This window comes from Lagopus leucura, unplaced genomic scaffold, assembly GCF_019238085.1.
Source record: "Lagopus leucura isolate 7727_CA_CO unplaced genomic scaffold, USGS_WTPT01 Super-Scaffold_100001, whole genome shotgun sequence".
Lineage (NCBI taxonomy): Eukaryota > Metazoa > Chordata > Aves > Galliformes > Phasianidae > Lagopus > Lagopus leucura.
Genome location: NW_024962262.1, coordinates 61,933,495 through 61,949,110, shown reverse-complemented (window position 1 = coordinate 61,949,110; position 15,616 = coordinate 61,933,495). Strand labels below are relative to the sequence as shown.

Here is a 15,616-nt window from a genome sequence, read left to right as displayed (position 1 = left end):
TATTTACTTACTTAATTATTTACTTACTTGATACAGCAAAGGTGCTCAAACAATTACCACGGTTTGGTTTTTGTTTTGTTTTTAGAAGAATTCACATGTGCCTAGGGCTGTCTGTCCTTGGGGCAACTGGGGAGTAGCTGGAAGTGAGAGTTAAACAATTCACCTCTCTCTTTCTCTCACAAAACACGAGGCAGAGCGTTCTTTGGAGAAACCACAGCTCCTATCTGGTTCCGGGTCTTCGAGCTGCCCACATAACCCAAAGGCTCCCTTCACCAAGCCCAGTGAGCCTCCTGGAGAAAGCAGCTCCTCAGACATCAGCCCTCCTCCTCCAAAAGAGGAAAAGGCAGAGTAGTCCCAGCACAGAGCAGGAAGGAGGTGTGGCACATCAGTGCTTACCTATGCTGGGAAGAGACACCACGGCTTCCAAACGGAAGCTGGACAAAAGAAATGCAGCACTTAAGTGAGACACAGAATTTCAAACTCAGTGACTAAAAAACCGCTTTCAACATAGATGAGGCTTAAAACACCAAGCGAAGAAACTTTCTTTTGTTTGTTGCTCTTCTATTAGATTCAATTATTAATAAACTGACTACAGAAAGGAGTGAATTTTGTTTCTTTGAGCTTATCGCCGCCTTTCATAAACGATTCAATTCACACTGTAGCCTGTAGGTAAGTATCCCAAAGCAGCTTCCCAGATTCTCAGTTTTGACAAATTCCTCACTAACCTCAAGGGAAAAGGTCCAAAACTCTCAATAACTGTTTCACAAAAATACAAATCCCTGCATTATCTTTTAGTCCCTGTCAAAATGCTAACAGGAAAATTATTCCAATTATCCAGCCTAAATAAAATGAAAGCCTATGAGCAAAGACACACAGTATCAATAACATAAAAATACTGCTGACAACACAGGGCCCAGATCCCCTTCATTCTCAGCAAGGTTTACTAGACTGTTATCCATCTTGTTACAAAACGCTTTCAATGCTAAGCAAACCAGGCTACAAAAAGATTAGAGGATTAATCCATGCTGCCACCAGTTACCAGGCTTGAATGCATTTATCCAGCATATATATATTTCTAAGCACAGAAAGGATAAAAGTAGCAGTTCAGTCATTTGATTTTTAACCTTGCCTCTTTCCCTATTTGTATTCTTAAATCTGATTTTGATTAAAAAAAAGAAGAATCAATGAAAGCTGCAACAAGCAGATGACTTATGCATGAAGGAATCAGTGAAAGTATTTATAAAACTGTTATTTGTTTTGTATTAAGTACAAACCAGTGTGCTAGTTGTTATATATACACACATACAATAATAAAAGTACCTCTTTGTAGGGAAAAGACTAATTTAAACAGGTCAAAGCAACACATAAGAGAATGTCACACTTACATAGAAAAGTTCAGAGAAAAGAAGGATCAATGTAAGTCTCTAACAGTAACAAAGAACAGCAGGAAAACGAGAAAAATCCTAAGTTTCAGAGCCACAGCTCAACGTCTAAGAAAATAACCCTCCCTTTCAGCCTACTACACCAACTAGACACTTAGATGATAAACATGCACTGAACCATAAACATTTTTTAAAGGGCAAACAGCCTTTAAACTACTTTTACAACTTACAAAAGGCAGCTTAAAAAAAAAAAAACAACCACCCCATACGAGTGTATTTAGGATAACTGGCACCAATAAAAGCTGCTTTAATGCTGCAGGTATGGAATGAGATGAAACTACTCTTGAATTCTAAGCCAAATTCTATTATCAATTACATGGTTTTGGGCCACAGAAATACCAACTATCCATAGAAGAGTACTGGTGAAGTGTTAAGGGTGGAATATTTTCTAATAAAGATTCATACCAGTCAGATTGGCACAGCCTTCTTCATAGCAGCCCATGTGATACTGTGCTTCGGATTTCAAGTGTTGATGACACTTTCTGAAGCATTTCTGTTACTGCTCAACAGCACTTGCTCAGCTTCAAGGTTTTCTCCTTTCCTTTACTTGGCACAATGCTGGGATGGAGGACATCCAGAATCTGACCTCCCCTGTCCACAGGGGTGACCCACACAGCACAACTTCAGGCTCAGCAATAAAGAAATAACTGGTGGACTCATCTTCCAAGACAGATGCTACTCTGAGATTAAGCATCAGTCCACTAGCAGGAGTTAGTAAGTGGTTGCCTTTGCCTCACTTGTGTCTTCCTCTTTCCTTCACTTACACAACTGGCCTTAATTCACGAGTTTTCTCACTTTGGCTCTTCCTATTCTCTTCTCCTGCCCCATGAAGGAAGGTAGTGAGTGGCTGTGCGGGGTCTTAGCTCCTGGACAGTCAAGCCACCAAAACACTGCATGTCAACTATACAGCAATCTCATGCTGAGGTTACTCCACACTCTCTATTTTTATTGCCTTAACACAATTTTTTGACTGCTTTGTATCTTGATATCTTATCTGAGCATTACTTCATCATTACTTTTTTTCAGCTATTTAATTCGCTATGACTCATCTAATTTTTGGCTTATCTACTGTCCTCTTCTTCATCCTCTCTCAAACACAAGCACTGTTCCTGATCATTTCCACAACCCTGGGACTATCACTGATGATTATTGCCATGAACCCCACAAGTAACAGCCCTGCTGCTTACTAAGCCAAGAGGACCCAAACATACTTCAGCGTATCCAAATTGTGTATAAGGAACGAAGGGGAGTAAAGATTTCCTTTATTTCTCTTTTCCTGAAGACTAGATCAAAGATGAACTCAGTCTCTACCATTATGTATTTTAATGAAGTAAATGCTACACTGTAAGTTATCTTTGGATTCTTTCCTCTGCCTCTTCATCCCCTGCCTTTCAGCAGTAACCTTTGCTGTGACTGGCACCGCAACCCAAGATACACGCTACACATTCTTGTTTCAGTTGAAGAATAGTACTTCAGTTCTTAGCACTGTTATACTATCCTTATCTTTTGCCAGTTTATTTTTTTCAAAAATCATCTTATATTTCTTATATCTTAGCAAAGACTGTGTCTACTCATGTCCTTACTTGTGGAAGTTAAGCTATAGGAACGGGAAGAAAAGAAATCCTCCAATATTCCTCAGTTATCAAGAACTTCATTTTTAAACACTTCAGGCTGCTTCAGCTCCACATCAATTTCAGCAAAAAAAAAAAAAAAAAGTGTGAGCACATGCACATGTGAGCATCCAGTGTAACATCATATGCTCCTTCTGAGCACCTGCAGGCAGAGAACCGCAGAGCACTTAAGTTCAGCTCAAAGACAACACAGATTAAGGAAGCTTCAGCCACTTGAGGAGCAGGGGAAAAAACCACAGTGAATCCCACCTATTGGAGCATGCTCACCTGTAGACAACTAAGCTGTGCCTGCAGGCAGCAGAGCAGCTAGTGGTATAACCTACTGGATGCAGAATTTCTTTTGCCAGAGTCACCAAAAATAAAATAAAATGTATTGCCTGCATAAGGCAGCTCAGCCATCCACAGCAACTCAAGGGCTGTGCAGTACAGCTGTACTAAAATACTGAATTCAGGACTTATGAAGTTTTAAATACTCACAAAAATGAAGTTATTTGTTGCATAACCAAAATCATTACAAATTCAATCCAACACTATTTTTTTTTCCTTTTTTTTTTTCCTTTTTTTTTTTTTTTTTTTTTTTTTTGAGAATCTTGCAGAACTGAATTACCAGAAACGCAACTACCAGCATTAGATTAATGAAAGTAAAATTTCTGAACAAGTCTCTACTGGGCAAGCAGATTTAATCCCTAGCAGCCTCCAAGAGCGACCAATACAGACAATTGTGTAAACAACCCCATTTGGTACCAGGATGGAATATTACACAGTACTCCCACACACCAAATAAATCTCTCCCTACCACATCACAGTTCAGTAGCAACAGCTGAACAAAGTTATGTAACCAGAATGACCCTTGCAGACCTTCACAAGAACCCACACCAGGACCCATAAAAAACTTCAATGTTATGGCAAGCGCTGGAATATCACTGAGTGCCAGAGCTGTAAATAGTAACAGGTTACAAGGAACAGTTGCATCACAAGAGGCTCCCAGCTGCTTGTTGAGCTGCAGCCCATGTGAAGAAAACCCCCTTTCATACAGCAGAATAAAGCAAGCCACCGTCCATGCTCACATCTACAGAATGAAGGATTGGATACAGAAAAAAATAATAAATAGGCCAAGAAAAAAAAAAAACAACATTTACAATTCAGCATGCACCACCAGCTTTTCACTGGATCGAGTCTTTTAATGTGAACACAAAGCCAAAATAAAGTTATTCTGTTCCACAGTTAGGCAAAACTCACATCAGGATGCTATTTAAAGCTCTAAGACATAGAGGCATACTATTAAAAATCTGGGAAAAGCCAAAGACATTTCTGTTATGGTATTCTCATAAGGCTCTACAAAATCAAGACAAAATATTCCATCCCAGCACAGAGGATCTCATCTTCACAGAGAAAAAATTCCAGGCATCCAAGAATGCTCCCCAACGAGAGCTGTACCAAACGTGCTGCATGAGAGCTGAAGCCAGTCTGATTAAAACAGTGGTAGTAATGTCTGAGCAGAACTCCTCTTTCTGATCCAATTCAGTGGTTAGCATAACCTAACATACAGGCTAAGAGGGAATTTATTTTTGAAGATGCTCTTAAAATCAAACATAAGGTTTCAGGGTCAGTGCACAGACAACAGGAGAAAAATTCAGCTGCAATGCAATAAATGATAGGTCATTATTTAATAGTCTCTTCTAGCACTAAACTTTGTGAAAGCCTCAGACACACAAACCTCTCCACTAAAGCTGTGTTTTAAAAAAACACATTATTTCTTTGTGTAGACTAACCCTGTACTGGTCACCCTTCTATCAGAAGATTAATAGTTAAGTTCAAAGCCACTCAGCTTCTTTCAGCCTCTACTTCCAACCCCCACATCTGGTTGTTTGTGTATCTCTGCTTGTTGCCTTCCCAGTTTCCTTGTTTCTAAGCACGCTTTCAGTTTCATTGCTGACAGCCCTCCTGCCACCAACGCAGCAACACAAAGTGTGAGAACTTGCAGGAATCTGGCCTAGCACTGCACACACAATTGACAACAGCAGTGCCAGTACCCGGCCTGCTCTTTCTATCAGTTTCAGAACAGGCCTATAAACTTCCTCGACACAGGCCAAGTTTGATAGGTACCACAGACCAATTGATCTCATAACAAAAGTTAGATTTAAAAATGAGGAGAATCTGTTGTATATTTGTTCCTCTTTACCTCCAGACATGCCCCAGCCACAAGCACTCACTGCAGCACACTGTAGATGTTTGTGGTACGACTGCTACATCACCGTCCTCGTGATACGCTTCAGTGCCAGTTTTTGCAGCAGCTGCCACAGACATTTTGATTATAACCTACAAAATCACAGCCTCCCAAGCCATGTTCCATAACAAGGACTCACTCAGCCCATGATTCACTGTCCTCTCCCTTAAGTATATATTTTTCATTTTTGCCCAGTGTTGCTAGAAACTACATGGTATTTAAGATTAACATCTGACAAGTCAGAAGGAATGAGTGCCCTTTTGTTAAGTTTTACCCATACTTACAAACAGCTACACGTGTAACCTCAACTACAAAAGTCATCCAAAACATTTGGTTTGAGACTTGCAGGAAAAAAAAAAAAAGAAAAAAAAAAGGATAGAAGCTCAACTGGTCAAGACAGCTTTGGTATTAAACAAGCTCCACATGCACACAGTATGCATCAAACCTCAGCCCCTCACAAATCTCAGGTACATCATTACCAGAGCAGCAATAATCAGAGCATTACACCATACATTCACAAAATACTAGTTAAAAAACTTACAGTGACTCTTTCATGAATAATCAAAGAACTGCACAAGGTATCACCTGTATCTTTATTTGTGCTCAATTATTTTATAAGCAGCCTTTTCAGTACAATCACTCTTTTCACAAAGCATCTGTATCAGTATCTTTACCATCAGCTGTTTACCGTCAACAACACGACCCAAACTGCGCAGCTGCATGGAAGGTGTGAGCTCAGGCACAGCTCTGTACTAGTCAGGCTGTAACGCTCTTGGCTTAAAGCCAGCCCTGACCAGCCAGGCAGAGTAAGCTCATGCCTTTCTGTGCCCTTTTTTTTTTTTTTTAAAGTGCTAGGACACTGCTAGACATAGAAACGTTACCTTCCCCAACAGACACAGCCAGCTGGTTACTTACCTTCTTTCCCAGACATACTTGACTGACCAGTTATCCACATAAGAAGCTGATGAGGACTGCTGGCTATTTCAGATTACCTATAGTCCTTCAAGGCACGCTTTGCCCAGCTGAGGCAAACCTAAATTAGGAGGATCTATCAAACACATAACTCCAATACTGATATTCCTCCCCACCCCTGCCAGTTTTGCCCTACAAGCATACCAAGATCCATTTATTTGAATGTTATTAACATACATTTCTGTTTGAAAGTTTATTTCAGAAAAGCTATTTTAGCAATTACAGCAGACAGGGCCATTTAAGAATGTGCACACTTGGAAATCCACCAAAATCACATCCAGAGTAACTATCAAGCTTAAAAGCACACATCTAAATCCACGTGTTCTGCTGGGTTTTTTGTGGGTTGGGTTTTTTTTCCTCTCTTTTGGCAGGGTCTGAGGGGAAGTGAGGGGAGTGTCACATGCGAATGATAGGCGTCTCTATACACCTAGAATGACACACTAACATTAATCAAGGTCTAAAGTTGTTTATAATAAACACATTTATGGCAAGTCATTCTTTTGCAAAGGATTCAAATTGCACAAGAATCTCAGGAAATGCAATTTGCAACAACAAAACTAAATGAACAATATTCAAGAAGAGTCTCCAAAAGAGAAAACAAACACAGGAAAGAAAAAGAAAAGCAGCACAGACAGTCTGTGCTCTCCGATTGTGACACAGAGGTCCCAAGCCCGTGATGACACTGTAACCCCTCACACAGTTGTGGCTGCTATGAAGATAGCTGCAAGCTTGACAGAAAGTGCATCACATATGGGGGTGGAGATACTGCTTCAAGCATTGTTTTCTGATTAGCTTCATAGGGCTTCAGTATTAACAAGCTATTAAGTAGTCAAACTGTCTTTCATAGAAGTTCAAGTTAATTAAGCTACCTGAGCAACTTTTAAAATAAATAGCATCACGAATTTCTATCATTGGAAAGGAATAGAGACTGCCGTTACACACACATCTATATTCCATACAACCCATGCTTTGTCTGACCCAGTAAGAAAAGAGCTGTTAAACTGAACGTTAATGAGCATTGCTATAAACTGTGTTTGAACAGACTCTTTGGTCATCAAGAAACGTAACGCTTTTCTCCCCTTACTCACCGGAATTTTGCAAAGAGAAAAATCAAACCAACACAATCAATACATAATCAAGAGCAAAAAGACCACGTTACAGTTTTGCATGGACAGAAATTAAAAATAAAATCTTCCAAAAATAAATGTGTGGTGCACTAAGTACAAATTCCTTTTCACAAGAAACATACATCAGACAACAAGATCCCAGACTGCCCTTCACAAGTCTCCTCAGGGCTTACTCTTCTTCAAAACCTGTTCAAAGGTTTTTAAGTCTGTTCATGTTTTTGTAACACAAGCACTACATTTACATAGCTTAGCAAAAAAATATACATTGTTTTTTCTAAATGCAAGATCAGTCAGCTCATAGAAGCTACCTAAAACCAGATTTCTTCTTTCCATCAAGCAATCAGACTAGGTAAACATAATCGAGCTGCACGTTTACTATCTCACCGTGCCTGGCATATTTGCTCACTTGAGCGCTTGTGTCCAGTGCCGTCAGTGAACTCTTTCAGATAATTCGGGCAGCAGGATTGTATCTCCTGACGCAGCGCTGTATATCAGAGTGCCAAGTGACCAAGCCTTCCATGCCTAGCACGTCACAATTGCTGTCCCTACATTTGCCGTCAGGGCATTTGTTGGAAATTTCTCTTCAAAGTCTCTGAGGTCTCCCTTGGAACCTAAAATTATCCAAAGCCATCTACACCCAGGGCTGGACAGGTTAAGTAACTGCACTGTTTTTGACCTGTTGGATTAGACGGCTCTTATCTTCCTACTCAGGTTTCCTCAGTAAACACACGTGCCAGAGAGAAAGTTAATGGAGATGTAAGCAGGCTGTGAGGCTTATTAAGATCAAGCTGACAGTTTTAGCAAGACACAATATCAGTTTCTAATCTTATGAACTCATGAAAACATCCCATGGTGATTACAGGAGCCTAAACCATAGCTGTATTTTTTCTTCTTCTTCAGAGGTTTTAAATGACAGATCATATAGCTTCCTGTCACTTGTGATATATGACTACACTAAAACATAGTGTAATCACAGACAGTGTTCCACAGGCACGTCCAGGGATGGCAGCTAGGACCTCATCCAGGGAACAGCACTGGCCAGGCTCTCACTGGTCCCTCCTGTTTTCTGCACTTCAGCTAACAGAAATCAGACTTAGAATGAAGAAACAGGACTACCTCCACCTAGAGAATCCAGAGACATTTTTCAAACCTCGAAGTGACACAGAAACTACATGGTTAAAAAAAAAAATAAATCAGCATTGTGAAAAGGCTGCCACACAAGTGGTGTCCAACAGTCCTGCAGAGACAACTTCAAATGGTGGAAATGCTCACCACGAAGTGAAGTTTTCCCAGAACACACAAGTCATTAGGATAAAAACTGACACCTCTACAGCCCTCTAATCACAACTCAAACGCCTCACAAACGTTAACGCTTCCTCAGCAATAATCTACAAATTGAACATTCGGTCACATCGTGGTGAAATAAATTATTTATGTCAGGTCTAAAATAGCAATACTCTTAAGTTTCAGGGCTTTGTTTGTGCCAGTGCAGAAAGACGCTGTGAGGAGCACAAATGCTAGGCACAGCAAGCACAGCAGCAAAGGCACAAGTGGGGATGCAAAGTCAGACTCGTGAGGAGGAAAGCAGAGGTTCTATAGTCAGATTATCATCTTAATGATAAGATGGACAAGGTGGGGTGTTGGGCCTTGTTTTAATGGCAGAACACCCTGTGTACAAAGATATGGCAGCAAGAACACCCCCACTGCTGGCTCTTTGTAGTTACAGCCCTTTTTTCACTAACGCCACTGCCATGAATGTGCCACTGTTTCCACTTTTAATTGCTTTTAGGCTTAACACCTCCTTCCTGTCTCCTTGTATCTTTAATATAACACTGGAATGAAGGAGAACTATATTAAGCCTCGTGGTGTTACGCATGACCTTTCTATTTACTTCAGCTGCAGCATTTATAGTACAATAAAATGTAAACAGCGCTCGTGTCAGAAGAGGGAGCCAATAACCTCTGACCCAGATAGAAGAAGCGCATTGTTACCTAGATCAGAACCAGCCCTCCAACAACACAAGGCACACCCGGCTCTCCACTCAACAGAGCAACGCTACCTGTTCATCAGCGGCGCTTCCTAAAGCACGAACTTCCCACCAGCAGGTCTCCTGAAGCACGACGGCTGTCAACGCTCGTGCTTCAGCTGTGGCTAAGCCAATCACCGCACAGGGGGAACACAACTCCGATATCCAAGCTCAGCGCCGGATCCCCGTCCCATGTGAGAAGCGCTCCCCCCGACGCCTCCCCGTTTCCCCCCGCTCCGCGGCTGAGCCCCGCAGTGCCTCCCGCCCCGCGCCGTGACGGAGCACCCCGAGGCCTCCGCGGGACGCGGGGCCCGGGCCTCGCTCCGGGCGTGCCCCGATCTAGGCGGGCGGACCCTCAGAGGACACCGGCCCGCTCGCCCCGCCCGCCCCGGGCCCGCCGAACCGCTCACCGAAGTCGAGGAACTGCTTGATGGAGAGCGGCGAGGGGGAGAAGCGCGAGTAGTACTCGATCTGCTTGGGGATGGGGCTCTTCAGCAGCGCCCCGCACAGCCTCATGGCGCAACGCTAACGCGCTGAGGAGGCGGCGGCAGCGGCGGCGCAGCCACCCGCGCTCATGCCAAGGAGCGAACGGCCCGGCGGAGCCCGTAGCGTTCTGCAGCCCTGCCCTGCCCGGCCAGGCTCGGCCCGGCGGGAGGGGCAAGCGGAGGAAGCCCTCCGCCCCCTCCGCCCCGCCCTACTGCGCAAGCGCCCAGGCGCCAGCCCCGCCCCGCAAAGCCGCGCACGCGTATAGCCCCGACCCCCAACGTTCGGGGCGCGTGGCGCGCATGCGCAGAGCGGCGAAGCGTGGGCTGCTGTGCGGACGTGCTAAGGGAGGGCGGAACCTGTGGGTGGTCTGCCGTGGAACCCGGAGTTGGGTGCTGTGGTCGCTGTGGCTCTTTTCCAACTCGAGATACACTGTTCTAAAAATAACGAACAAAGCCTCGTGCTTATCGTGCTGTGTTCCCTCAGTCCTTCTCAGGGCAGCTTGCCTGCCCTCTGCAAAATTGAATTACCAGTGTCTGGGTGGCATTTGGGATTTATTTCCTGCAGTTCAACTTCTTTTGATCAGTCTGAAACGTTACATGTATGGTTAGCTTCAGCTTCAAATTTAGCCTCGGCAGTAGTATTCAATGGGATCTGCAGCCAGAAATGGCAAAAGAAAGACATTTTCCATTTTGTGCAATAGAGCAAGTTTTAAGAAGTTTGAGAGACAGAATTGAAAGTAGGAGACTTGAATAGGTTGGATATTAGGAGCAATTTCTTCTTGGCGAGTGTGGTGAGGCAGAGGCACGGCTGCCCAGGGAGGTGGTGCAGTCACTGTCCATGGAGGTGATGCATGTGTGGCTCTGAGGGATGCGGTCCGTGGGCACGGTGTGACGGCTCATAGTTGGACCAGGTGGTCTTAGAGGTCTTTCCGACCTCCGTGATTCTGGGATTCTACTATTCTGTGACTAGACTACATCACGCCACCAGACCTACTTTGGTTATACGTGGTTATCCCTTACAGCTCAATATTCCTCATAAAAAGAACTCGCACCGTCTCTGTCAAATTTCAGCTCTCTGGTAATTCCTGGAAAGTCAACTCTTAGCTGAGAAATGTGCCTGAATAAAAATAATTTTGATTGCTAAATCCAAAAGTATACCCAAGGAATTTGAGAACTACATTGTACCAACAAATGCTACATTGCTATCATTATTTTAGATACGTTTATGACAATTTCATGAAATATCAAGTCACAAATTCCCTTATTTTTTTCTCAAATGAGCTTAATGCAAACTTCAATATATAGAAAATATTACTTTAATTTCATAACTAAATCCCAAGAGAAACAGGGATTCTTCAGTTACTGAAGGTCTCTCTTCAGCCTTCCTATTGTGACTGTCCTTAAAGAATTTGAGACTGAGAAATCCTAACCTAATGTACAAATCGTTTTCTAATAGTTGGAAAATGTTTTAAAATCACTTGAATTGCAGGTTAGAGGAATGACTGCCTTGAAGAAACATGTAGTGTAACCAAGGCTAACAAAATGAAATATCTTCTGCAATTCTGGAACATTTTTTGGCAGATGACAAAAACTGTTTTTTAACTTTTGCTGGATGCACACTATTCAGGATTTGGTTTTGATTTATCTACAGCTTTCCTTATGAAATGAGTTGGAGAATTATGTGATACCAAGTAGTGTCATTTTGCATTACAGACAGAGGAATGTTTCCCCAAATTAACATGAACATTAGCAGCTGCAAAGGATAATACACCATCAAAATTTAAGCCACGTGATTGTATATACCATTCACATTTTTAAGTAATACTAGTGTTATTTCACTTCTGCCTTGAAAACATCTAAGACAAGAGTTACTCAGTGAGTTATCTTTTAAATGCAAACTTTTTTTTTTCCCAATATAAATGATGTCACAACATTGCTTTGTTGGGACACCAATAAACATGTAAATCTAGATCTTAATCTGCCCAAACAAAGAGAAATTGGGCATAAACTGTTAAGAAGAAAACATCACCGAGATCAATAGATGTGAAGTATAAACTCCTGATATTGTCTCCTCAAGAAATTTTGCACATGTAATGAAATGTCTAAGAAGTGTGCAATGACTGTGCAAGGCGCTACAGTGAACTAAAAGGGAAGGAAAGAGATTTTATTTGGAAACTGGTTTGTTGTTTTGCCTCCTAGAATCACCAGCATCCTGCTCAAATTGAGATATCCCTCTGCAGTACATAATGGAGTAATCAGAAGTCTATGACATTATTTAGAAAATAATGATATAAGGTAATGAATAGTAAATAGAGTTTGATTTAATAGCTATCCTCCTGTGTGGAATGAAGTGGAGTAACCAGAGGAAAAGGCGTATGGAATTGATACCATAATAATTTGCATGACTGGCTTTCACATTTAGAAAATGAAGGAAGTAATGGAAATGATGCAAATATGCTTTGAGCAGAAATAAGAAGCCAGAGCTCATCTATAAGGTAAGGAGTTTAGATGAGACCATAGCTATTTATTAAAACATTCATAATGTGTTGGTCAAAAGAAACTCCTGCAATCATCTTACTTGGAGCTTTGTTTCCTGAATGGTCACTGAAGTAAATATCTGTGAACATAAAGAGTGGTAGGATCTTACTGTAAACTATGATCAGCCCAAAATAATTTTCAAGCTAATATTTTCAAAAGTATCTTTAACCTTTGAAATAACAAAAAAAAAAAAAAAAAAAACCAAACTTAAAAATTTTCTTTAACCATTTCACTATTTTCCTTTTTTGTTGTTGTTGTTTTTTGTCAGTTGTCTGACTCTTCATTTTCTATTTCCTAGCTCAAAACACATGGGTATATTTTCTATGTAAAAAACCAATTCCTTGCCATAACTTGTGCTCAGAAAATTCCTGAGGAACCTGAGCATAATGCTCAGATTGGCGTTTAGCAGAGCCAGCTTTGCTAGGATCCCTTCCTTTAAACTCTCAGTGGTTGGTTTTCACTAGTCATCTAGCATTTCTGTATTAGTGCTGGAGGGAAAGGGGGCCAGAAATACTCCCTTGCTAAAACATGAGATTCTTTGTTTTGCTTCTCCCTGCCCCATCCACTGGCTCCAGTGAGTGCCTTTACAAACCAGTCCATGGCTCCCCTAGAGTAGTGAGCATGGAGGAGCCTCTGCTGCTTAATCTCCACACATTCTTGATACATGAGTTCAGTGCAGTCACGGGGATGGAGAATGAACCTTTGTATGACTAGTAGTGAGAAAATATCCTTACTAGAAATGAAATGTCTCCCTAGATTTATTAGTGTTTGTCAGCAGTTCGGGAATCATTCCTGTTCTGATAGAAATTTGTTGCAAAATTTCATCTAGGCAATTCAGAAGTCACGTTTGTGTTGTATTTTCAGATCTTGTTCTTTCACAGCCTTTATGTTACATATGCTTCCATTTTCAGGGAGCAAAGATTTTGCACGTAAAGTTTTATCCAATTAAGATTTATTCTCAGTGAACATTTTGGATTGTTAAAACACCAGAGCCATAATCTCCTTAACAAAGCTTGTTTTTCTTCACTGCAGAATACTTGCTAGCTGCAGGGGATTCAGCATAATGAACTTCTTTGTATAGGTGTCAGAGGAGGAGAAGAGGAATGTTAAACCATAAACTAAGAAAACATGGTTAGTAAGTGTTTTCTAGACATTGACTTCATGGGATTCATAGCAATTTTTTAATAACGAAAAAAGAAGCTATGTTCAAGTTATTGTACCCCTATATCCTAAAGCTCAGAAGCACTCACTGAGAATAATACAATTGAAACACAATCAATAACAGTAACAAATAACAGTTATTTTGGGGAAATTCACACAGAGAATTACAGTCCCAAAGCACATTCTACAAAATGACAGAAAAAAAAAACAACCAACACAGCACGGGAAAAACTGGTACAGTAGTGTGATGTTTCATACAAATTACTTCTGCTCACAGAACTAATTTTTCACAGTAACAATGCTGTGTTTTCCTGCTTGCCATTATGTGTTTGCAAGGGCCGATTAAAGCAGTGGGTCATGTACAGCTGTGTTGGAAACATGGGGTTAGAAGGGGATAAGAGCTTTTGATGAAACTTTCCTAAACTTGAAAAGAAACTTGTTTTCATTTGTAATATTTTATCTCTTCGTGGTATTTATGCACTCAGGTGGTAAGCTTCAATGGGCTGCTACTCATAATGGTCAGAAGATAGATAACACTCAATGCATGAGATTGAAGTCAATGTGGTCGTTACATCTGGGGTCACATGTATTGAATTAGATTCTATCACTATCACTGCCTACCTTTTCAGGCATTCTTGTCTGTTTCTCACCAAGCTTCTTTACCAGGCTTTATTTCTGCCAGCAAATGCTGGTTGTCATTGCATTTATCATTCCACATCCTAGTTAGCTAAACAGCAGAGCTCAGCAATCTTACAAAAAGCAACAACAGGGACTATCAAAATTATATTCAGCAAATCTAAGAGATTTGAAAATTCATCTCTTTCTTTGTAGATAAGAATACTTAGATAACAAAAAGGCTTGCAAAAGCATTCATCATTAGTGGGCTTGAAAGTACAAAGATTTTTTAGGGTACAAACTCCACGTCTCTCTTAATTACCTCGCCTTCCACAGTAATTTGGAGTACGTAAGGCTGGCTGCCATTGTGTGGTGATGTGAGCTCTGTCAGACGACACCATCTGTTTGTTCAATATTAATGACAAAGCTACATTATTCCATAACAGCTCTTACAGATTTCATCTCTGGGGAAAACAAATCAGTGATTTCCTTTTGAAATTGTTCAGGAGGAGATGCAGGAGAGGAAACCGTTGCCACTAGATAACTGAGAGTAAATACAGAGAAAAAGAGTTTTTTCCTACTTCTCTCTGTCAGTGAGGAGAGATCACTTTGAGTTTAGCGACTCAAACCTAACACTATAACATTAGTCACACTTTTTCCTTTAGTTTCATGGGAGTTTCTCTCTTTTCCTTCCCCCATTAGAGTTTCACACTGCCCTTTTCTCCAGTACATTTTAGGGGAAGGAAAGCAGGGAACCTGGCTGGAGCAGGATTTGTAGTTATCCAAGTGGCTGTCAGTTCACTATGATGTGAAGAGCATTCTGAACCCGTCAGGGAGAACAGTCAGAAGGATGAAAAGTCACATTTTAACCACACATTTGTCAGAAAGAAACAATGCTTTAACCCTAAAAACTGCCTAAGAGGAATATCCTTCCTGCCAAAGCATTTTGTAGCCGAAGGACGACCCCTGAAACAAGTGCGTTAGAGCTATGATCATGTTGTAGAGAACTGTACCAATACAACCTCTTCCCCATATGTGTGTCTTACTGTTACTTCTATAAATGTATAAAACCAACACAACTCTGCATTTAAAACATATGGACAACTCAATCTAATCAGTACACTTATTCCAAGGATTTGCGTTTTAATCTTCTCTTCCAGAAACAGCTTGCACAAACTCTAGGGAAGAGTCACTAGACAAACACGAGAAATACATCTCTGTATTTTGTACTAATATCCTAGATCCATTAAATTGGAATTGTCAGCCTCCTCCAAGGAAGATGACAGCACTAGTTTGGCATTAGAAAGGAGACAGTGTCTCTAACACAAACTCTCCTCCTTGTTTCTTTTTTCTTTCTTTGCAGTCACTCACCACCTTGTTGGGTAATCTCCT

The 15,616-nt window shown here is 41.3% G+C and overlaps 1 protein-coding gene across 2 annotated transcripts in view; it reads right to left on the bottom strand.

The window, feature by feature from the left end:
* Window positions 1–10,015, bottom strand: part of PDK3 (pyruvate dehydrogenase kinase 3) — a 54,379-nt gene extending 44,364 nt beyond the window's left edge. Inside the window, exon 1 of one of the 2 annotated variants that reach the window (XM_042868495.1) lies at window positions 9,836–10,015. In XM_042868495.1, the coding sequence (XP_042724429.1) occupies window positions 9,836–9,941 (106 nt within the window). In that variant the 5' untranslated portion in view covers window positions 9,942–10,015. Of the gene's footprint in view, window positions 1–9,458; window positions 9,483–9,835 lie in introns of those variants that run through there. The other variant, XM_042868496.1, reaches the window with a different exon arrangement.
* Between the last annotated feature and the right edge of the window lie 5,601 nt (window positions 10,016–15,616).